General features: G+C 34.8%; 1 protein-coding gene across 3 annotated transcripts; it reads left to right on the forward strand.

Moving 5' to 3' along the window:
• The first annotated feature begins 543 nt into the window (after window positions 1-543).
• LOC131550541 (uncharacterized) lies at window positions 544-22974 on the forward strand. Of its 3 annotated transcripts, XR_009273557.1 has the most exons (5): window positions 12807-13145; window positions 18647-18720; window positions 21267-21349; window positions 21796-22086; window positions 22366-22974. XR_009273557.1 is itself a non-coding variant. In XM_058792686.1 (4 exons), the coding sequence occupies exons 1-4, from the start codon at window positions 13117-13119 to the stop codon at window positions 22563-22565; spliced, it is 603 nt and encodes a 200-aa protein (XP_058648669.1). In that variant the 5' UTR covers window positions 12807-13116; the 3' UTR covers window positions 22566-22974. The 3 variants fall into 3 exon arrangements, 2 of the variants coding, with proteins under 2 accessions (XP_058648670.1, XP_058648669.1); XM_058792686.1 differs by lacking the exon at window positions 18647-18720; XM_058792687.1 differs by lacking the exons at window positions 12807-13145; window positions 18647-18720; window positions 21267-21349 and adding an exon at window positions 544-697.
• The last annotated feature ends 101 nt before the right edge of the window (window positions 22975-23075 follow it).

Below are 23075 nucleotides of genomic sequence, written 5' to 3' on the forward strand. Positions count from 1 at the left end.
TTTAGAATATTTTTGCCCAATGTTTTGCCTTTTAAATTAAAAAGTTTGACTGTTACTTTCAGTATAGTCATGCAGTTATAGCCGTTTACTGTCTTTTATCTTTATTATCTCAAGCTGCACTTGGTAGCATGGAACCTTAAAGAGGATATGTCCCATATTTAATTTTTCAAGAATGAAACTGTGGGGTTACTGTGGGGTAGACTTTTCAAAAAGACAAAAATAAAGATATGGCAGAAATAATAAGAGCAGTGTGCTGTTCTGAACTGAAAAGGGCCAGTGCATCTTCACATAATAACAAAACACGATTTGAGTTCACCATTTCTTTTTTTTTTTTAAAGAGGAACTGTAATGAAGAATATGTGAGGCATTTTTTAAAAAAAGCATGATTTAACAGCCAAAGATTTACATCTGATTTCACTTTCATTGTATGACAAAATAACACTTGAGGCAGTTTTCATAATATCCTCTTTTATTTTCCACAGAAGTCGTACATGTTTGAAATGACATGAAGTAAATGATGGCTGAATTTTCATTTTGTATGATCTACTAATGTCTCTAGCCATGGTTGGTTAAGTTTAACTTTAGGTCTAAATATTTGCCTTTTATTTTTTTGCAGAAACAGTCATGAGTGCTGATAATGTTGTGCTGCTGTTTACACTGCTTTGGACTTTCATGGCTGTCTGTCAAGCTGATAAGAGTAAGAGAATACATTCTCCTCAAATTCAAAACAATTCACTTTCTCTAAAGATAATTCAGACTGCCGTATTATTGATAACATGACTGCAGTATGTGACCCAGGGTCGTGTGGTAGATGAAGAGTTATTAGGGAGTGTTTGGAAAACCTGTTTGGAAGCAGTCATTGTTTTTGCAGTTTTGTTTAATGATAATGTTGCAGAAGCGACACTTAAACATTAAAATGACTGAATTTCTTGACGTGTAAAATGACAGTTAAATGACGGTTAAACTAATTCATTTAAAATGAATTAGTTTTCTTTTGATGTGTTAAACTGATAAATACATTGCTATTTTTCAGATATCTATCTAAACTGTGAGAATGTGACTGGATCTGTTGGGAAAGAAGTAACTCTCAGCTGCAGCGTCTCACTGCAGAACATTGAATGCTGCATTACAATGTACATGTTTCAATACCCCGAGAGCTTTAATGAGTCAGCAATCTGTCCTCAAGAGTTTCCTATGATTAGATTAGATTAGATTAGATTCAACTTTATTGTCATTACACAAGTACAGGTACAGGGCAACGAAATGCAGTTTAGGTCTAACCAGAAGTGCAATAGCAGCAAGTGCATGATATACAGTGGTTGAATAAGTGCAGGACAAGGATATGTACTGAATATATGTATAAATATATATAGAAAGATGGTTATTACTATAAACAGAATTTACAGGTGAGTATGTATGTGAATAAATATACAGATGGCTATTACTATAAACAGAATATACAGGTGATATGTACTATCAATATAATATATATACAGATGGTTATTACTATAGACAAGGTGTAAAGTGCAGTGGAAATGATTGCATATTACAATTAGACGTACGGTCTAATTGTGAACCCCTGTGAACAGAGAAACAGCTTCTCATGCAGCTACACTCCAACTACAGCAATGACAGAACGATTCAGATACTCTGTGCAAACAAAGTGTGGATTTAAAAGGACAGAATTCACTGTGGACTTAGCAGGTACCATTTATAATACTGTTGTTTAAAATTCAATAAATGTTTGCTACTTATTTATTTTCAATCTGCTAACAGCGGTTTAAAATCTGTTAACAGAGACCCTGAAACATGAAACTGATACTGAAGCTTCTGGCAAGAAAGGTATTATATTCTATTATAGTTATTGATGACTGAGTACAAACTTAGGTTGCTTCAAGCACACAGCTGCTATATTGTTGATATATAGCAGTACAACTACTTGCTATTGTTATATAATGTTAATGTTGGTATTTTTTACCATGTTTAAGTATAATTGTTGATCATTGTTTACTTTTCTGAATTACTACAAAAATAGAAACTGCTCTTCCGCTACTTGTCAGAAATATCTTTAATGTCAAGCTCCAGAAATAAATGAGTGCAATGAATATTTAAGGATGCTTAACGTCCAAGAAAGTGTTATTGATTGTGGGTGAGCTTCCAAACAGTGACGCGTCCTAATATGTTTAAATTTTATATTAATGAATTCTAAAAATTCTATTCACAGCAGAAGTATATTGTGAAGTCTGTGTGAGAAGTCTAATAGGATAAAATATTCTTATGTTGGTTTATGATTTAAACAACATTGTAACAGCAATTGAATTCACCTAAATAGATTATAGACTTTTCTTAATTGTACTATAAAACTTATCAATCAGGTATTGGAACTGAGGCCTTCATCATCACTGCTGTGAGCGGTTTCGTCATCATCATCATTGTTATAGCAATCATTTGTGTGCGGAGGTTCAAAAGCACCAACCCTTCTGGATTACGAAAGAAATATGAAAGAAGTGTTTCTGAAGAACAAACGGTGATGACGACAAATATTTATAAAGAAGCACTATGAACACAGTGAATTTTGTTTCATTTTTCATGAAAACATCATTATAATGTCTAGTCATCAATATATTGTTCAGTCCATCGAATCAGCCAGTATTTGGCTGTGTTGAGATGATCTGCATCAGATAATAATTATGCCCTTGTATTTTCAAAGACTTGAATGTTTTTTAAATAAATACTTTGTAAACAGTTTTAGCAGTTTTGAGTATCATATAGCTGCATTGCATATGCCAGTGCATTGACCTGTTGTTTTTAAGCTCACATTATAATGGTATTTATGTATTAAACTGCCATTAAATTATTAAAGTGTCATTATACTCTAAAGATTGCCTGAAATATCTTTTTATTGTATTTAATAAACTTTGTCATCAGTGAGGAGTAAATTATGCCAATGAACATGGTGCAAAGTTAATTTATGGTAAATGGTGAAGTCTGTTCTGCGGTCAGATGATTATAATGCAATGCATTCTTCAGACAGCAGAGAGTGTGTCCTGCTAAGATAAAATCAGCTGTCTTTGACCAACATCAAACTATTGTATAGTTCTGTAAGGACTGTGTTTGTGCAGCCTCTCTTTTTCTTCTATAATGAAACACACCAACATATTACCCATGTGAAGTTATTGATTGTGTTTTAAAACAGCACTAATTTTGGAAGAAGATTTATAATAATATTACTAATATTACAAAATTCTTAATTCTTCATTTGACAATTAGTGATGCTCTACTTGATTTCCACATTGTGTGAATTATTAAAATATTTTTTTGAGGGGTCAGCTTTTGTAAAGGAGTTTCTTGAGGTCATTTTCTGGATGTTTAGTGTATACACTGACACAACAGACGAGAGACGTACTGACTGTGATTATTATTATCATACCTACGCATATGATGTATAGTATATGATGGCCTTTGGACTGACTGAGACGTGCGAGACACCGATTAATGAACAATTCTACTATATGACAAAATAGTGATTTCAAGAAATTTTAAACGCATGTTTATTACAGTGAAATTCCCCTTAAAGCAACATGGAAACACCTTGCTCGAGGCTCAACGGTGGAGGCTTGTATTTGAGATGATGGAAAATTTTTGACAAGCTGCATTCGTATATTGACATGGTGACGCAATCCACTAAAAACCTTGATGAGGGAGAGATTTTGCAATGACAGATTCTCTCAAGTGTTTATAAATGAATTCAGTTTTATGACTATATATCACTCCTCACATCAAATCTCCCTATTGTGTTCAGGCATGCAATAGTAAACTGAAGCAATGACACGGCCTTCACCTTTTGGATGGAGGTCACGTGTATAACTGTAACATGTATAACTGTCCAGGTATTAAAAGTTCTTGACATTAAACAGATTAATAAGCAGATTCTGATAACCAAACTGGACGTGAGCCAAACTTCACTATTTTTTTAATGTATTGGAATGGCGTTTGGTCGGTCATTATCATCTGCAGGTAAGTGACATCACTGACTGCTGGTAAACACCTGTCTGTCAAGATCCATCTGGTTGAGTCACGCTGAAAGTGAAAGTTTAGTAGTAGGTTTAGTATTTATACGCTGGTGTGAGTGGAATGAACTCAGACGGTGAGGACACACAGACCCCAGGTGAGCAATAACTCTCTCTGAACACAAAATAATTCCCTTCATATTTACTAATCCACAGTGTGCAACTGGAAAACCATCAACACATGCATGGTGTTTTTTGCGATTTAAACATTTTGCAGATATTTAAAAAAAAAACCCCAAGAATATAGAAAACTTGTATTCTCAGACTTGTAGTATACTGTGATAACTGTGTGTAATTATCCTGGATGAAATGTAAGTCATCTAAAGCTGCATTAGATGTTGGTGTTTCTTGAAGCGTAAAAAAGCCTAATCACCCTTGGGTCATTTTAATCTAAAAACCATAAAAGTTGTCCATATGGCTTTGAGGATTTTTTACACTAAAATATTCCCAATGCAACTGATTTAATCCAATCAAACTTTTGCTGATAAATGTTGACATTTCTTCTGAGCTTTCAGTAAATCTTCCTAATGTCTCTATCTCTGTAATCTCTTGCACTTTCTTATTAGTCCAAAGTTAAGTTTCATTTCTGATGCAAATGTCTGTCATTTTTTTCCATTGCAGAATCACAACCATGAATGCTGTAAATGCTGTGCAACTGTTCGTTCTGGTTTGGACCTTTACTGCTGTCTGTCAAGCTGATGAAGGTAAGAGAATAAACTTCACCTAGAAAGTGTGTGTGAGAATTTAGAAGAGGATCTAATCTGAAATAATGAAAAATAGTCAAATCTGATGCATATATATACACAATGTGGCTCTTAGTATGATTCAAAATGCAGATTTACTGTTACTGAACAGTTTGCATAATAGGAAGAGAAATAAAAAAAAAAAACTTGTTCAAATAAACTGTGTGTATATATATATATAAATTATTTTTTATATCATATTGTTTTGTATTATGACTTACATTGTTATTTTTCAGATATCAGTGTAAGCTGTAATGATGTGACTGGATCTGTGGGGAAAGAAGTAACTCTCACCTGCAGCGTCTCACTGCTGATAGATAACTGCTGCATTAAAAATAATATGTTTAAATATAATGACTTAATAATCTGTAAACAAGAGGTTCCTGAGGATTCTTGTGAACACAGGGAAAGCTTCACATGCCGCTACACTCCAACTACAGCAATGACAGACAAATATAGTTTCTTTGTTCAAGCGTCCTGTGGATGGAATATAACCAGGTTCACTGTGGACACAACAGGTGCTGGATATACTGTAATATTTTTGTTATTTTTTTTGTGAAGTTAATATGTATTTAATACAACTATTGATTATTTCTTCAGGTTACTTAAGACATATCAACACAGCAGCAGGTCTTGGATCCAAGGAGGTTGTGAGCAGTTTAATCATCATCATCATCATGACAGTCATCCACAAAACAAAACCAAACTGCACCAAACTTTCTGGATTCCAGAACAAGATGTTTCTGGTTATCAGACATGAAGACAGCAGTTATCCAGAAGATGTGATATAATAGCATTGACTCCGAGTACAAGCTTTTGTTTGATTTATTTATTTTATTTTTATTTTTATTTTTTCGTGTGGTGCTCAACAAACAAGCTTTATTTGAGCTCCACTAAACTACATTCTCTATCTGTTATTTCTCGAACTACTGAATACATAACTCTAGCAGTAGATTTGAAATCTCTGTTTCCATTTTATATTGATTTCTGTGAAATAATGGTATAGATCTGTTTGATTAGTGTGAGGCAAAATAGCGAAACCCAAATAGTTTTTTGTTTTGTTTTTTTGTACTTTCACGGAACGTCTATAATGAATGTCAATGTTGTATTTGGTAAATGTTAATATTAATAGGTTATATATGATTTTTTACTTTTAATACTCTTTAAAAGTCTTATTTTTTAAAAAGTGACTGAAATTAATAAAAACTTGTGATACTCTTTAAAGATGAATATCTAAATCTTCTGTTTATGGGTAAGTTATACCAGTTAAACTAGTAAAATAGGTGAAGAGCTGATCTGTATGTGGATGATATATATTTTTGTAAATTACATAAACTTATTCTGCAGGAAATCTTTAGAAATTTAATTTTTTTTTTTTTTAAGGGGACTCTAATGAAGAGTATGTGAGGTGCATTCTCTGATTGGCTGAAGTGGAGTTTATTATTTAAACACTGTCATTAAACATTTAAAACTCATCTTTCCAGAACAACCTGCCTGGGACGTATCAGAAACATCTGAACAGAATAAAGCAGAAGGCCGTGGATTTAAGATCGCCGTCATCGCTGCTGTTATAAGCTGTCTCATCATCATCATAATGCCAATCATTTACAGAATGACACAAAAACACCCCAAACAGAAAAGGACATTTCTGGTTTTCAGACATGATGAAGACAACAGCAATCATCCAGAAAATGTGATATAGTAGCATTGACTCAGCAGTACCAAACTATTTTCACATCGTGCTCATGAAAGACACAAGCTTTATTTGAACTCCAGTAAACTACTCACTGCTGAACTATATAACTCTGGTTGCAGATTTCAAAACACTGTTTCTGTTTTATATTGATTTCTGTGAAATAATGTATATTATAGATCTGTTTGATCATTGTAGCTATTTATTGTTAATATTCTGCACATGCAATGTTCTAATAGTGTGAACAGTAAGGTTTTGTACAGCGTGTTTAATTGGATGAACAAGTAAGCAACTCAATAAAAACTTGTGATTGGCTACTCTCTAAAGATGAATATCTGGCACATGTTTTTTATCATCACATGATGAGTAGGGCAGACCAGGAAACTGGGTGAAAAGTAGCTGTGCCTTATTTAGTTGAAGGAGACTTCCTAGATCTTAAGATTTGTTTTCTGAATTACTGTTCCGAGAAACAGAGAAAAAGAAAGTAAAATGATCTGCTCACGTACTTAGTATTCAAATCCAGTGTGCAGCAGTCATTTGAGTTCACAACAAACGCACAACCAGCGCACATCACGAACAGAAACGAGGGTCCATTTGACTCTGTTTGGTTTTTGTTTGTTGCTCTTAGAAAAAAGTTACTGATATCAATTTTAGAGTTTTTCACGTGTAACATACCAAACTACAACATTCACACATACAGTGGAGAGTCAATCTGTTATTCAAAGTTTATCAAACTGGAAATAAACCAAATTGAATTAGTTTGAATTATTATGAACAATTTCTATGTTTATAATGCCTTGGTGTGCGTTTGCTTTGCCTCATTTGCTCTATTAATGCATTCTTTTACCAGCAGAGAGCGTGTTCTGATGAAATATGAATATATATGTAGATCATATGAAACTTAATTTTAAAAAGCACCTTAATGTACATAAACATTTTTCATCATACATCATTCATGTACATCAACTCATTTGCATGTTGTTCCAAGGTGTGTGTGTATGTATATATATATATATATATATATATATATATATATATATATATATATATATACATATACAGGTGCTGGTCATATAATTAGAATATCATCAAAAGTTGATTTATTTCACTAATTCCATTTAAAAGTGAAACTTGTATATTATATTCATTCATTACACACAGATTGATATATTTCAAATGTTTATTTCTTTTAATTTTGATGATTAGAGCTTACAGCTCATGAAAGTCAAAAATCAGTATCTCAAAATATTAGAATATTTACATTTGAGTTTGAATAAATGACCATCCCTACAGTATAAGTTCTGGGTATCTCTTGTTCTTTGAAACCACAATAATGGGAAGACTGCTGACTTGGCAATGATCCAGAAGACGAACATTGATGCCCTCCACAAAGAGGGTAAGTCACAGAAGGTCATCACTGAAATGTGTGGCTGTTTACAGAGTGCTGTATCAAAGCATATTAAATGCAAAGTTGACTGGAAGAAAGAATTTGGGTAGGAAAAGGTGCACAAGCAACAGGGATGACCGCAAGCTGGAGAATACAGTCAAGCAAAGCCGATTCAAACACTTGTGAGAGCTTCACAAGGAGAGAACTGAAGCTGGAGTCAGTGCATCAAGAGTCACCACGCTCAGACGTCTTCAGGAAAAGGGCTACCAAGCCACTTCTGAACCAGAGACAACGTCAGAAGCGTCTTACCTGGGCTGTGGAGAAAAAGAACTGGACTGTTGCTCAGTGGTCCAAAGTCCTCTTTTCAGATGAAAGTAAATTTTACATTTCATTTGGAAATCAAGGTCCCAGAGTCTGAAGGAAGAGTGGAGAGGCACAGAATCCATGTTGCTTGAAGTCCAGTGTGAAGTTTCCACAGTCAGTGATGATTTGGGCTGCCATGTCATCTGCTGGTGTTGGTTCACTGTGTTTTCTGATGTTCACAGTCAATGCAGCCATCTACCAGGAAATTTTAGAGCACTTCATGCTTCCTTCTGCTGACAAGCTTTATGGAGATGCTGATTTCATTTTCCAGCAGGACTTGGCACCTGCCCACACTGCCAAAGGTACCAAAAGCTGGTTCAATGACCATAGTGTTACTGTGCTTGATTGGCCAGCAAACTCACCTGACCTGAACCCCATAGAGAATCTGTGGGGTATTGTCAAGAGGAAGATGAGAGACACCAGACCCAACAATGCAGATGAGCTGAAGGCCACTATCAGAGCAACCTGGGCTCTCATAACACCTGAGCAGTGCCACAGACTGATCGACTACTTTTCATTTTCATACTTTCAGTTGGCCAAGATTTCTAAAAATCCTTTCTTTGTATTGGTCTTTAAGTAATATTCTAATATTTTGAGATACTGATTTTTGACTTTCATGAGCTGTAAGCTCTAATCATCAAAATTAAAAGAAATAAACATTTGAAATATATCAGTCTGTGTGTAATGAATGAATATAATATACAAGTTTCACTTTTTGAATGGAATTAGTGAAATAAATCAACTTTTTGATGATATTCTAATTATATGACCAGCACCTGTATATATATGCATCATTTTGTTGTTGATCGAGTGTCGTTTGATGACTCTTGGTGGAGGATCGCTGCTTTATTATTCTAAATGAAGATAAAACTGATATTATAAACTTAAAGTGAAGGAAACAATACATTGTTTTGTTCCCTTTTTTTCTTTGAAGTTTGTTTATTCTTTCACTTTGGACTTGGTCTTTTGTATGTGGTTCAGTTGTATGAAGATCTGTACAGACCGTGTTTGTACAGCCTCTTTTTCTTCTACAATGAAACACACCAAACTTCCCATGTGAAGTTACTGATGGTGTTTTAGTAGGTGATAAAACAGTAGTGAAATTCACTTCATATGAAGTTTAAATTTGGAAGAATAAAGATTTAGCCTAATATTGGACAATTATGCTTCCCATGTTTCCACGTTAGCCTACATTAAACCACTTTTTTAAAACGGTCAGTTTTTGTAGGTCATTTTCAGGGTGTTTATTTCATGCAATGCACTGGCGACACAGATTTAACTCAAACTGACTATGATTATCATACTTGTTAGATCATGCCTCCTTACCAAATAATTAAGAAAACATCTGTTTGGTCTGGTAACTGAACAGCTAGTCAGCAAAACCTGTTAACAGCAAGTTCTCTACCCAAAATATCCAAAACTCTAGTCTAAACTCTAAAAAATGCTGGTTCATGTACAATCCAGCGTTGAGTAAAATATGGACAAACCCAGCGATTGGGTTGTTTTTCCACCAACAGTTGGGTTTAACCCAACCTTCTGGGCTGTAATCAAACCGCTGGGTCAAAACATCCCAATCGCTGGGTTTTGTCCATATTTTGCTCAATGTTTAAAGCCATGAAGAGCAGTAGCAGGAGATAAAAAGGTTGATAAAAAGGAGCAGATTTTATTGAATAATCCTAGTTGCGTATGTTTCAGTGCTCATACTTTGACCAGCACAAATCCAACAAATAGTGTTATACCAAATTGCTTCACAGCAACATCCCATAAACCTTGAATTTCCATAAACATTGCCTCGTATCTCTTATATATGAAGACAAACAGCACTTGAAACACACAATCATAGGATTAAACAACAATGAAAAAATTATATAAAGCTAATAATAAATGACTAGTCAATGAATAAATCAGTGAAATAAGTATAGAAATTGTTTATTATAAATTACTATATGATTCAATGGGAAAAAAAATGATTAAATGGACTAAATGATCATAAATAACTGAATGAAGAATAAATGAATATAAAAGAAAGTAAATAAAACAGAACACAAATGTATGGTTGCTCTCTTGAAGCATTTGATGATCCTTCAAACTGATTTTATGATTTATCAACCAACCGAGGACTGACTTGGACTGATTCCCTGCAGCGTGACACAGAGAGTTTGAGCCCAGTGGAGATAATCAAACGGAAAAAGGTGGGCGAGAGACAGACATATTAATTAACGTGTCTACTGAATGACATGAATCATTTTAAATGCATGATTGTAACAGCGAGAGCACCCTACAGCAGCATGGGAAACACTAGCTTGAGGCTCAACAGTGGAGGCTTGTATTGTTTGTAATGATGCAAGTCATGACGGAAAATTTTATAAAAACTGCATTCATGTTTTGACACATGATTTAACGGCTCATGTGCCTGTAGAGGTGATGCAATACATTAAAAACTTGTTTACCTTTGAGGAAAAGATTTCGCATTAATAAGCAGGTTCTCTTGGGTCACTGCTGAAAAATCACTACAATTTTAATATATGTATTTTTTACTGTACAGGTCATGATTTTTCTACACATTTCTGAGACTTTGATTCTACTATTAGATTCGATTCGATTCGATTAGATAAACTTTATTAATCCCTGAAGGGAAATTAAATTGTCGTCATGGCTCAATTAATTAAAAAAATACACTCAGAATTCAATACAATGTGACTACAATACACTTTGAATATCACAGTTCTGTCCTAGACAGAGAAGTTATAAAGTCTATGAAAATTCTATATGAAAATGTGTGCAATATTCATCAAAATTGGCTCAGATAATCTTTAGTTTAAATAAAAATGTTTTTTTTTTTTGACATTCAGCACCATTCTCCAGCAACGATGTTCAGAAGTTTACCTGTGAAGTTGATGTGTAATGTATTTTCTTACCTATTTATGTAATTCTGCTGGAATTCTGTAGTTAAAATTTTAATATAAGATATTTAGAAATAGAATGTTAAAGCATTTAATATGTAATAAACAAATGAAACTTCTGCAAAAGGGCAAAAATATTTTGCATTTATCATGAGAAAATTATCATATTTTTGTATTGTAAGAATTATTGTGTCATTTAACATTTATGTAACATGTATTTTGTTATATATTATAAGCAAATAAACAAACAATAACACCTTAATTTAATTTCATATGTTTGATTTTGATATGTTTTTCAGCTAACGCTGGTGCTGATATCAAATAGTGATGTGCAGGACTGTCTATAATAAGATCAGTGTTGGGTTAGTTACTCAAAGAATGTAATATACTACTCATTACTAGTTACTCCTTTCAAAGGTAATATTGTTACTTTAATTATTACTTTCTGGCAACAGTAATTAGTTACACTACTAGTTACATTACTTTTTCTTCACACTCCACACAATATTGCTAACAACATATTTCTGCCTCATCATTTGACCAAAATCCACATCGGATCGCAGTCAGAAGTTATTACAAACACTCAATGATTGATAGTGATGTTCAATTAGAAGTGTTGTATTCACCTCATTAATTGTCATGTGTAGCTTGAAGTAATTTTTCTGTTACCCATATGCGATTAAATTCCGTTATGTATTTTATCAAATCACATGAGTTTATAAGAAACTGTTTAATTTTCAAAAAATATTTTAAATTATATTATATTAATATAATGTACCACATGCCGATAATGCAATATTTCTATCTGCTTTTCCACTTTTCCAAGCTTGCCTGCTGCACTGGGGACATCACATGCATGTGTGAGTCATGAAAAATATGAAAATAAATCTAGGAATTATTTGATTGTTAGATTTTAAATCATCAGGGTTGAGGCATCAAAAGTAACTAAGTAACTAAGCTGTTTTATGGAAAGTAACTGTAATATTATTACTGAAATATTATTAGTAATTAGTTACACTACTAGTTACTGCAAAAAGTAATATTATTACAGTAATTACTAGTAACTAGTTACTGCCCAACACCGAATAAGATGCAAATTTACTAGAAACTGCACCAGTCATTTGCCCGTTTGCTTCAAACTAGAACAAATCACAGTGACATGGGTTATTTTAGGCTCAACCAAGCTTTTATACTTGGACTGTTTCTCTGTCACATGACGCAGAGAGTTGGAGGCCTCTGAGGCGAAGGACTGGAAAAATGTTGGCAAGACACAGTGGTACTTCTGCTACTGCATTACAAAACAGTGATTACAAAACTATTTTAAAATGCATGTTTATTACAGCGAAAGTCACCCTAAAGCAACATGGAAACACCTCACTTGAGGCTCAACGGTGGAGGCTTGGATATGATGGAAATTTTTTACAAACTGCATTCAAATGGTTTAACGACTCGGTGTGCATTTAGAGGTGATGCATTTAGGTCATTTAGATCCGTTAAAAACCTGTTTACCTTTAATGAGGGAGAGATTTCGCAATGACAGGTTCCCTCATGGGTGGATAAGTGATTATCAAGTGTTTATTCAGTCTTCTATATATAGCACTTTTAACAATGAATGTTGTTAAAAAGTCTAGTTAAAAATAATCCCATCTAAGCAAACATTCATAGTCAAGAAAATCACTCATTTCATCAAAAGCATTCAGTTGAGTCCACAAAAAAGCACCATCAAGTGTGTTGTATACCATCAGGTGGAAACATGGATAGGTCTCTATATTTGACATTAGAATCCTGTTTGGCACCTGACATCATCAGCTGGTTGGGTCATGTTGAAACTGAAAGTTCAGCCTCTATTTATACACTCGTGTGAGAGTCGAATGAACTCAGAAGACAAACAGAGCACAGGTGAACAATAACTCGCAAGGAAAGATTTCGCTTTATATTTACTAATCCATGGAAAATCATGAATCGGTCTACATTCCTGCTGTTTTCGTAAGTGATTTGCACATTTTGCTGATATTTCATACTGCATATGAACATACATTTTTTAATGATTTTGTCTGATCAGTATAGTGTTTCAGAATCATATTCATTTTTGCATTGTGCTTGAGTTCCTGTTTGTCCATATTTGGTTCTGTTCTTGTTCATTAGGAGTTAATTTGGTTTCAGCTATGTTTAATTAATTATCCTCGTTTAGTCCTGTGTATTTATAGAGTGTTCGTCTATTTCCTGTCCTACGACTGCGGTCAAGCCAGCCGCCACTCCGAAATGCACGGTCAATCTAGCCGCCGCGCTGTTTTGTCGTGCGCGCATGTACACTGCATTACGGCGATCTTTAGTCTCATAAAAGGGGTGTTTTAGTTGGCATTTCAGATAGCTGTAAAAAGGAAAGTCCCTGTTACCACAGACTAGTTTCACTTCAGATTGATAGTAGACCTTCTCAGGTTGTCACTCTCCCGACATCAGGTAAGTCTGATGTTGCATTACAAAATAAAAGCCCTCCAAAAACTCATATCTGACCAGTATTGTCTTTGATTTTGGATGGATCTGAAAAACAAACTCTCTGGTTTCACAGACCATTTTCAATTCAGATTAACAGTTCACTGCCCCAGGGTGTATTTCAACCAGTTTCAAGACGATCTGATGTTGCATTACAAAATAAAAGTCCTCCAAAAACTCTTTAGGGCTTTTCACACTGCGCTTAACCCCATGTTATTGTTGTTCTAAACACCGCTTTTAACCCCTGGTAAAGACACGTTTCACATCTGTAATTTGAAAGCGGTGTTAGCACTGCATTTTACCCGGGGTTATGAAAGTAAATAAAACAGAACCCTCCGGGGCAGGGTTAGCACCGCATTTGTGGTGTAAACCCCGCATTGCGGTGCTAACCCAACAAACATTTGGACTTGACCGACCGTTGAAAAGACGTCCCTCCGGCACGTCCCGTCATGGTTGAAAAATATATCTAAAATGAAAATTGAACTGATGTCTTCTGGCCGTGAATTACACGTCTTTCCTGCACGTCTAAATGTGTCATCTTCTGGATGTCCATTTTGTGTTAATTTAATGTGTTAATGTGTCATTCTAAATCTGTGGCAATGGCATTTTCTTTAACAGTTTTACATCAATGTTAAGCAGCCATTATTTACACAAGAAAATAAAAGTACAGGATCATAGTTAACACATATGTAACTATTTTTAGAGTCTTAAAAAAAAAAAAATCATAATGGTTGCTCTCATTTTCTTGGTCCACAAACCACCAGCTCTTCCAGGATTGTGATTCATGTGTTCCACCACTGATGCATGGAAGTCAGAGCTATGGAAGTACTCATTTTTTTCCCTAACAGTCTTGCATTACTGTTAAACAGCCATAAATCAAACAAGTAAACAACAAAAATACTGGAATATGGTTAGAACATATGCACATGTTTTTAGAGTCTTTGAAAGTTGTTTATGGCTCAGTTATTAGATCCACCACCCCCAGCTCTTCCTGGAGCGTGCTTCAGGTGTTCCTCCATTGCTGCATCAATGTCTGAGTCTGTAGTATTGGGGCTCCACCTCTTCAAAGCATCTGAGGGAGGAGAATATGAATATTGTTGCAACCCATTCTCACACCCAACTCGTCACATATTGAAGCTTGGTCAGGATCACTTGGCGTCGCTTTTTGACGCTCAAGGTACCCCTTAGCGTCATTTTTCGACTTGCAGGGTCCTCCGTTGTTTTAAATAGGAAACCCTTAGCGTCAATATGCCGACACAATACTGGGAATTTTATCGTCATAATTAAATTATATATTGGGTAATAACATTGCCATTATTGCATATATGTTGGGGTGTGATTTTTCAATGTAAACAGCCACAACAGTTTTATTTATATTACATTATTTACACATTATGAGCACATAACCCAACCCCTGCCCCTAAACCTACCATTTGTCAATAAAACACAAGATATAACAGGCAGACACAACTACCGTCATAATTTATTAAAAAAATATTAATATTCCAAGTCTTCCGAGGCAAAACATTTGATTTGTGAGAGGAGTAGACGCGATCGCCGTCTCCGTCCGCCGTTAAGCTCATCCTGTATGCTGCAGTCTGTGCGCGAATTCAAAAAATGCCGCCAGAAGAAGCCTTGGTTGTGAAATGCTATTGGCTCTTGTGTGTCTCGTGACCGATTGTGTTTTGCTGTTCTGACAGGCTATTGGCTCTTCTGTGTCTCGTGACCGATTGCGTCATGCTATGGGACGGGAGTATCTTTTTGAATGAGATGTGAGCGCGTTAACGGAGCGGGATCATTTTCAGCGATTAAAACCTTATGTTTTGCTCTCTTCTTCTCATAAAGACTTCGTATGGCTTCAGAAGACCTGGAATGCAGCACGACTTGTTTGTAATGTTTTTATACTGCTTGTTTATGGGCAGTTTTTGCAATAAATACCGGTGACTGCACTTACATTTGCCTGTTACGTGTTTTATGTTGTTCAGAAGTGGGTAGGTTTAGGGTCGGGGTGGGTTAGGTGCTCCAATAAATGTATATAAAATTATTTATATTTTTTACAAATGCATGCAAACCATTAAACTAAGACAAACAACTGAAAACAACGGAGGAGAACGTATTGTCATTTTCCATAAGCGTCTTGACCTGACGCATAAAGCAAGCAATTGAAAGCAATGGAGATCCTATTTTGTCATATACTGACGCCAAGGGGCACTTTTGGCGTCTTCATAGTGACGCGAAAGGCGTTTGACCATGCTTCAGTTTTTGACGCCTTGGGAGTGAGAATGGGTTGGAATATTAAAAAATTTTTAATAATAATAACAAAAAACTAAAACAGCATTTCTCCGCCCCCTCTTCAATCTCACTGTGGTGTCCTTGAGAAAGACCCTTAACCAGGTGTGTAGCTGTGTGAAAGTGAACAAGACATTTCTGATAAAGACAGGTAGTCTTTTAGAGAATGTACCCTGATTAGATAAAGGGTACCAAGAAAAATTACATAAGACAAGGAGCAAGAGATTTTTTTACATAAGACAAGGAACAAGGCCAAAATTATCTTGAATTACAGAGTATAAAGGTGTAGCTTTGAATGGCTTCTTTTCAAGTCTGACTGACTGTCTGAGTTAGTACGGACATCATAAAACTCCTGAGCAAGAAAACAAGCAGGTATATAAGGAGATATAATGGTGTGTGACAGGTTAAATCCTGAATTCAAGTAATATCAAAGGCTGGGTTTATTATTGTGGCAATCATATATATAATTTACTGAAATATTATGAAGCAATACACACAAACAATGCAAGGTAAATACAAACCTGTGCATGACTTTGTTCACACAGTCTCTGAGAGAAGATCCTCCAACTCAAGACAGATCAATCACACCACCTTGATACTGACCGATGTTCACTGTCATGAAGCCTGTTATCACCTGTGGAAGAAATACAACAAAACAGTTAATTTTGAAATTCAAAGGCTGGGTCTCAAAATATATAAATTATTTTAATGTTGTTACACTTGCACTATCAAACCCTGCAACAATCAGACCTTATTCCAGAAGATAGAGATTATTTTCATTACACTCTAGAGATGGATTTCAACTTTGAAAGTAAATGTTAACATTTCTGTTCATTGGATTTGTGGAGGAAAACCGGAAAACTACATTAAATTCTGAATTACGCCATCGGGTGTGCCCCTGTTGTTTGTACTACCAAGTGTTTATTGCTTCCTCTTCAACGACAAGGGTAATGATCATCTGAAAGCTTACTTAAGTTCTGATGTATTACTTACAATGACAACGGTGTCGTGACCTGAATTGCACCCTTGAGGTATCAATACAGTGTCATTAAGCATTTAACCTACTGATAACTACTACGACATTTTAAAAGTGTCACTTGGACATTCAACATCAGAACAAATTCCTCACATATTTCTAAATGCTGGAGCTGGTATTTCAGGGAAAAATATAGTTCTTCTAAAAAAATTCTGTAATTGGCAGGACCGTGTTTGTCTTGCTCTGTAACAGGGCAAAAAATCTGCTTAGTTGTACACATTCAGATATAAAGTTTTCAAAACATTAGCACCTACGCCTCAACATATGTCCACAGGTCTGTGAAGATTCATGGCTTCTGTGTTGTTGATGTTGACCTCCAAAGGTGTTATGTTGTGCATCAACTGTTGAAAAGAGTAAAACAATTAATGGAAATAAAGAACCATTTTATCTATGGAATTTTGAAGATGTTTATAAAGAGCTTTGCAACCACTTCCGTTAAAATTTTATACAATAGGACACTGTTAAAATAAAAAATTAAAAAAACACACACAGGGACATACTTCTGGGGGTAGCCACCATTGTTTCATGAGATGTGGGCCTATGCCTCCGTCTTACTTCGAGATCCAGCAGGCTCTGGGTAAATTGTCCTTCTTGGAAATATTACATAGGATGTGTTAGTTTTGGAGCATTTCACTGTCCAATTTTACTATTAAATGCTATAACAATAACATGTATTTGTCCTATGCATCTACATAATGGAGGGAGGACCCTATTATCTGAAATCAAAGCTAACAAACAATATCTTGCATCCAAAACTTGCATACCTGCTGAATGAAGTGTTTAAAGTACTCAAATTTCCATGGAAGGTGACATTACTTCCATAACCCATTAATGATCATATAAACATCAAATGAGAATTGTACTACATTCACAGTAATTTTTGGTGGCATACCTGTTCTTTCCTCCTGCAAGTGTGACAGCCCAGCGGTTTATTAAAACACTCAAGAAGTGATGCTGTTGTTGTCGACGGTTGTTGTATGGGATGGAATTCGTCATGTGTTGACCCCTCCGTGAGGGGATTACCCTCCACTGACCCCACGGATTCAGAGCTGCGATCATGTTCCACTAAGGCAACACACCCTTGCCCATCGTCGTCTATAATTAGTTATAATGATTCTCGTTCATGACTGAAATTATGTTTTGATTTCTTGTTTTTAGTCTGTTTTATACATTTATAAATGAATATATAAGTATTGCAATGTACAGAAAACGGGTCAAATAATGACCAAAATGCAGTGGCACAATCACTTAACCACACAGGGCACTTTGTGAATATAATTTGTCATTAAACAAGACATTAAACATACATTTGCATGGGTGCTTGACTAGATGTGTAAAGAACGTTAGTGGACGTCTATTCACAACCTCTTAAAAACTACTTGGGGCACTTAAATTAATTTTGCAGTATTAACCAAGGTGTAAGCACATTTTGCATTTCATAAGGATTTCATAGAGGGTTATGATGGACTATCACCTACTGGACATCGTCTCACAACTGAATCGCAGCAGGGTATATATTGAACTTCACGTAGCTAAAAGTCAAAGTAACAATTATACATTATGCAACCCCAGAGAACTATAGACATGTACAAACGTATCTGAACGCATTTTTAGGAAATATTCTGTGTTACATATTTATGTTGTCCTACCGCTGACTATTTTTGGCCAGGGACACGACGTTGCCGTCAGACCAATGTTTGCTGGGAACAGTCTTTAATGAAAATCCAACAAAGACAAGACAAGGTAGGGCAGAGACACACAGGAACACTGGGAGTAACGAGTAGACCAGACAAACGCTAACTGAACAGACAGGACTATAAATACACAGGATAATCACAGCTGGACAAGAATGAACTGATAATCACACTTAACAAGGACAGGAACAGGAAAAACCATATATGGACACAAGAGGGCAGGAAACACATGACAGAGGATTGACAACTATAGCCTAGCCTAAATAATATAAAATACATTGTATATCCCATGTAAACAAGTTATTGATAAATAGGCTATTACTTTATTGCAGTTATGTTATCAACCAACTTTGCATGTGTGGATGATAGCACAAAAGACCATTTTACAAAATTAAATAATGGTAATTTTAGATGAACTTTTGGATGTATTTAATTATAAAACACTTTATAATCTATAATAACGTTTATTAACAACGTATATATTTTTCTAAAAATATTAATGTGACAAGGTGTAATGGGGTTGAAGACTGTAACAAATTTGAAGGCATACATTGCCTTAAATGTACATTTTTGGTTTTGTTTCTCTCTCATATTGTCCCCTTGTTTCTGGGTCTACATATCTGCATGGCCAACATTGTCTTTCTGCTGCAAATGTGGGCACAGTTTCTGATGCATGATGCTTGTCCACATTTAAGTGGACATATTATGTCAAAAATTCTATTTAAAACAAAAATATGAGTTGTCATGATTTTGGAGTATATATATTTACTGAAACCATAACTATTTTATATTTTTTCATTAAAATGATTAATTAATGAAGCAAATAACTCAACCCTGTCACAAGTTTACAACCCTGTAACAATGATAAATATTTGTGATGGGTTTAACGAGTGTAACGGGGTTGTGGCCACTGCTGCTCATGTAGCATAGGAGACTAGACCATATATGGCAGCAATAAATTAAAAACCCTGCATATACTTATGAATGAAAATAAAATGTTGTAAAAGTAATAATTTTTCATATAAAATTAAGATGGAAAATTATTACTTTTACAACATTTTAAGTTGTTAAGCTTGACAGTACCCTCCCTGACCATAACATGCCTCAAAAAATATGAATAAAAAGTATGATACCACTAAACATTTTCTAAATTATTATGGGCGTAGAATGGTGTGACGGGTTTGAGTTCAGACTGAGAGACATAACTTTACAGTCTGTTTTTTATCAAATATATTGCATTTTTTTAGAAAATATTTTTTTACAAGAAAGGAACACAAGTAAATGCTTACATTGTTGCCAAAAATCACAGACACTATGCACATTTTGTTAATAATTTTCTAAGTACAAACTCAGGGACATTACAAAATGCTTGGTTCAAGATAGATATGACATTATTTTATGCTGAAAATATAAAAATGCAATAATTATTTTTATTAATTATAATGGGCATCCCAAAGTTTTGTGAAAAGCTTCTAACAATTCATTTTGGTGAACCACCACTTTAGAAACTCTAGGGGACTAAAATATTACCGAATCCCAGGAATGACCCAGAAATGAACCTTCCTATTGATATTTGACTCCTTAAAGTTTTTTTTTTTTTTTTTAACCTTTGTAATTTTCTAACTTTATTAAATGTATGTCATCATTTGTGCCAAAAAATTTTGATTTTTAAAGTTTAATCAAAACTGCCATTAGGTGGCAGCAAGTCACTGTCTTTGTCACTGAATCATTCATGCAATCGATTTGTTCAAACGGCTGATTCATTTAGGAACGAAGCAACTCTTTATGAACGGGTCATTGAACCATTGACTCACTAGATTTGTTCAAAAGCAAAGATTCATTCATAAACGAAACAGCGCTGTGTCAAAGACTTGGCAGAGGCTCAGCTGTGACTTTGTTTTTAACTATATTTTTGTTGACGAAATAGAGCAAAATAGACAACAGTGTTCCTAAAATGTAAGTCACTTAATATTAGCTTTTGTATAAAATCAAAAACTGTTGTGTAAATTCAATTTCACATTTGCAAACACTCTATGATCATTAAAAAGCTGTTACCCTCCGTTCATCGCTATCTCACAAACTTCAATTTTAATGAATGAAGCTGTCTACACTGCACACTGAATATATATTTACATCGTCTCTACACTTTGTTTGTTACAATGAATGACAACAACTGCAGTCTGCCTTCACGGTGTGTGCTGTGAGGAGCAGGGCGCGCAGCGATAGAGAAGCATTTCTAGAAATCACTTTAATTTCCAAATAACAGAAAGATTTTTATTTCATGATGTTCAGTTTCTGTCGCGGATACATTGTCATGAACGGATGTGTTTTATTGTGTGCTCTAAATAAATCTTGTGGTTTTTCATGTATTTTACACGTATAAACCCTTCAACGCTTCAAAATTATTTAATTTTTATTTAGTGTGAAACCCTGCAACTGCAAAATATTTAAGTGTCATACATTGTAGAAATAAATATAGTAGTAAATCTTCCTCTTTAATGTCTCTATCTACTCTCGTATCTCTAGTACTGCCTTATTTGTCCTAAGTTAGCCTAAGTTTAATTTCTTTAATTTTTTTTTTATTCCATTTTGCAGAATCACAACCATGAATGCTGTAAATGCTGTGCAACTGTTAATTCTGGTTTGGACCTTTACTGCTGTCTGTCAAGCTGATAAACGTGAGAGAATAAACTTCAACTAGAATTTGTGTGCTAAAGAATTAATAGATCTAAGATAATGGGGGTATGGGGTCAAATCTGTTTCATACTGTAGATGTACAAAACATGTAGCTCTTAAAAAAATACCCAGTGTAAGTGCCTTGGGCTCTTATGGTGCTTTTCCACTGCATGGTACGGTACGGTTCAGTACAGCTCACTTTTGGGGAGTTTTCCACTGGGTACAGTACCTGGTTCTGATTCAAAATACAGATTTTTACTGTTCGAACAGCTTACACAATATGAAGGGAAATCCATTATGTTCAGGGAGCAATACATTTTTTTTAATGCCCATTAATGTGCTCTTTTACATAAAACAATGTGTTACACACATAAGTTCAAGAGTTACATGAGTTGTCTGTTTTATTGTTCAGTTGCTGTATTATATGATATACATTGTTATTTTTCAGATATCAACCTAAGCTGTGAGAATGTGACTGGTTCTGTGGGGAAAGAAGTAAATCTCACCTGCAGCGTCTCACTGCTGAAAGCTGACTGCTGCATTGAAATGTATAAGTTTCAATACCCTGAGAGATTTAATGACCCAGCAATCTGTAAAAAAGTGCCTCCTGAATCCTGTGAACAGAGAAACAGCTTCACATGCCGCTACACTCCAACTACAGCAATGACAGAACAATTCAGATTCTTTGTGCAAACAACGTGTGGAGCAGAAAGAACAGAATTCACTATGGACATATCAGGTACACTATACTGTTGTTTATATTTCAATAAATGTTTGCAATTTACTGCCATGTTTATGGCCTAACTGTTGCATGATCATGGTTTCTAAATTGTAATGCAACTCTCAAGATATTTCAATCAGAGTGATTTTTAGAGATGTGTAGATTTGCCTGTGAAATCAGTCTGATCAGATTCTCAGCAGCAGAAGTGTTTTGTGAAGGTCTGCAGGCTGATAGGCTGAAGTTGAGTTCACGACTTTAACACTATCATAAAACATTAAACATAAATTAATCTTCCAGAGTCATCAAAAAACCAAGAGAAATCTGGATCTATGGATGCTGTCATCACTCCAGTTGTGGGCTTATCCGTCATCATCATCTTTATCATCATCTTAATGACAATCATTTGCAAAAAGAAATCTTTTGGATTCCAGAAAAGAATGTTTCCGTGCATCAAACATGACGATGACAACAGTAATTATCCTGAAGATGTGATATAATATTGATTCAGCAATACAAAACTAATGAGTTTTGTTTGGGTTTCCATGTGGTGCTCATGAAACACACAAGCTTTATTTGAACTCCACTAAACTATCTGTTATATCTCAAACTACTCAATATATAACTCTGGTTGTTGATTTAAAACTAAGTTTCTGTTTTATACAAGTTTCTGTGAAATAACAGCATATCATTGATCTGTTTGATCAGTGTATACAGGGCTGGACTGGGACAAAAAAATCTGCCCTGGCATTATTTGGTCCTGGTGGCCCACCACTATATATATATATATGAATGGTATACATATGATATACACTACCATTCAAAAGTTTTTGAACAGTAAGATTTTTCATAATTTTTTTGGAAGAAGTCTCTTCTGCTAACCAAGTCTGCATTTCTTTGATCCAAAATACAGCAAAAGCAGTAATATTGTGAAATACTTTTACTATTTAAAATAACTGTTTTCTATTTGACTATATTTTACAATGTAATTTATTTCTGTGATCAAAGAT

Source organism: Onychostoma macrolepis, chromosome 12, assembly GCF_012432095.1.
Source record: "Onychostoma macrolepis isolate SWU-2019 chromosome 12, ASM1243209v1, whole genome shotgun sequence".
Classification (NCBI taxonomy): Eukaryota; Metazoa; Chordata; class Actinopteri; order Cypriniformes; family Cyprinidae; genus Onychostoma; species Onychostoma macrolepis.

What these genes read in the sequence shown, in the direction of transcription:
- LOC131550541 (XM_058792686.1), top strand. Translation starts at nt 13,117, where the DNA reads ATGAATCGGTCTACATTCCTGCTGTTTTC. An exon ending in TCTACATTCCTGCTGTTTTC is followed by an intron (nt 13,146 to 21,266) that starts GTAAGTGATTTG and finishes TCCATTTTGCAG; the next exon opens with AATCACAACCATGAATGCTG. An exon ending in ATTCACTATGGACATATCAG is followed by an intron (nt 22,087 to 22,365) that starts GTACACTATACT and finishes TTAATCTTCCAG; the next exon opens with AGTCATCAAAAAACCAAGAG.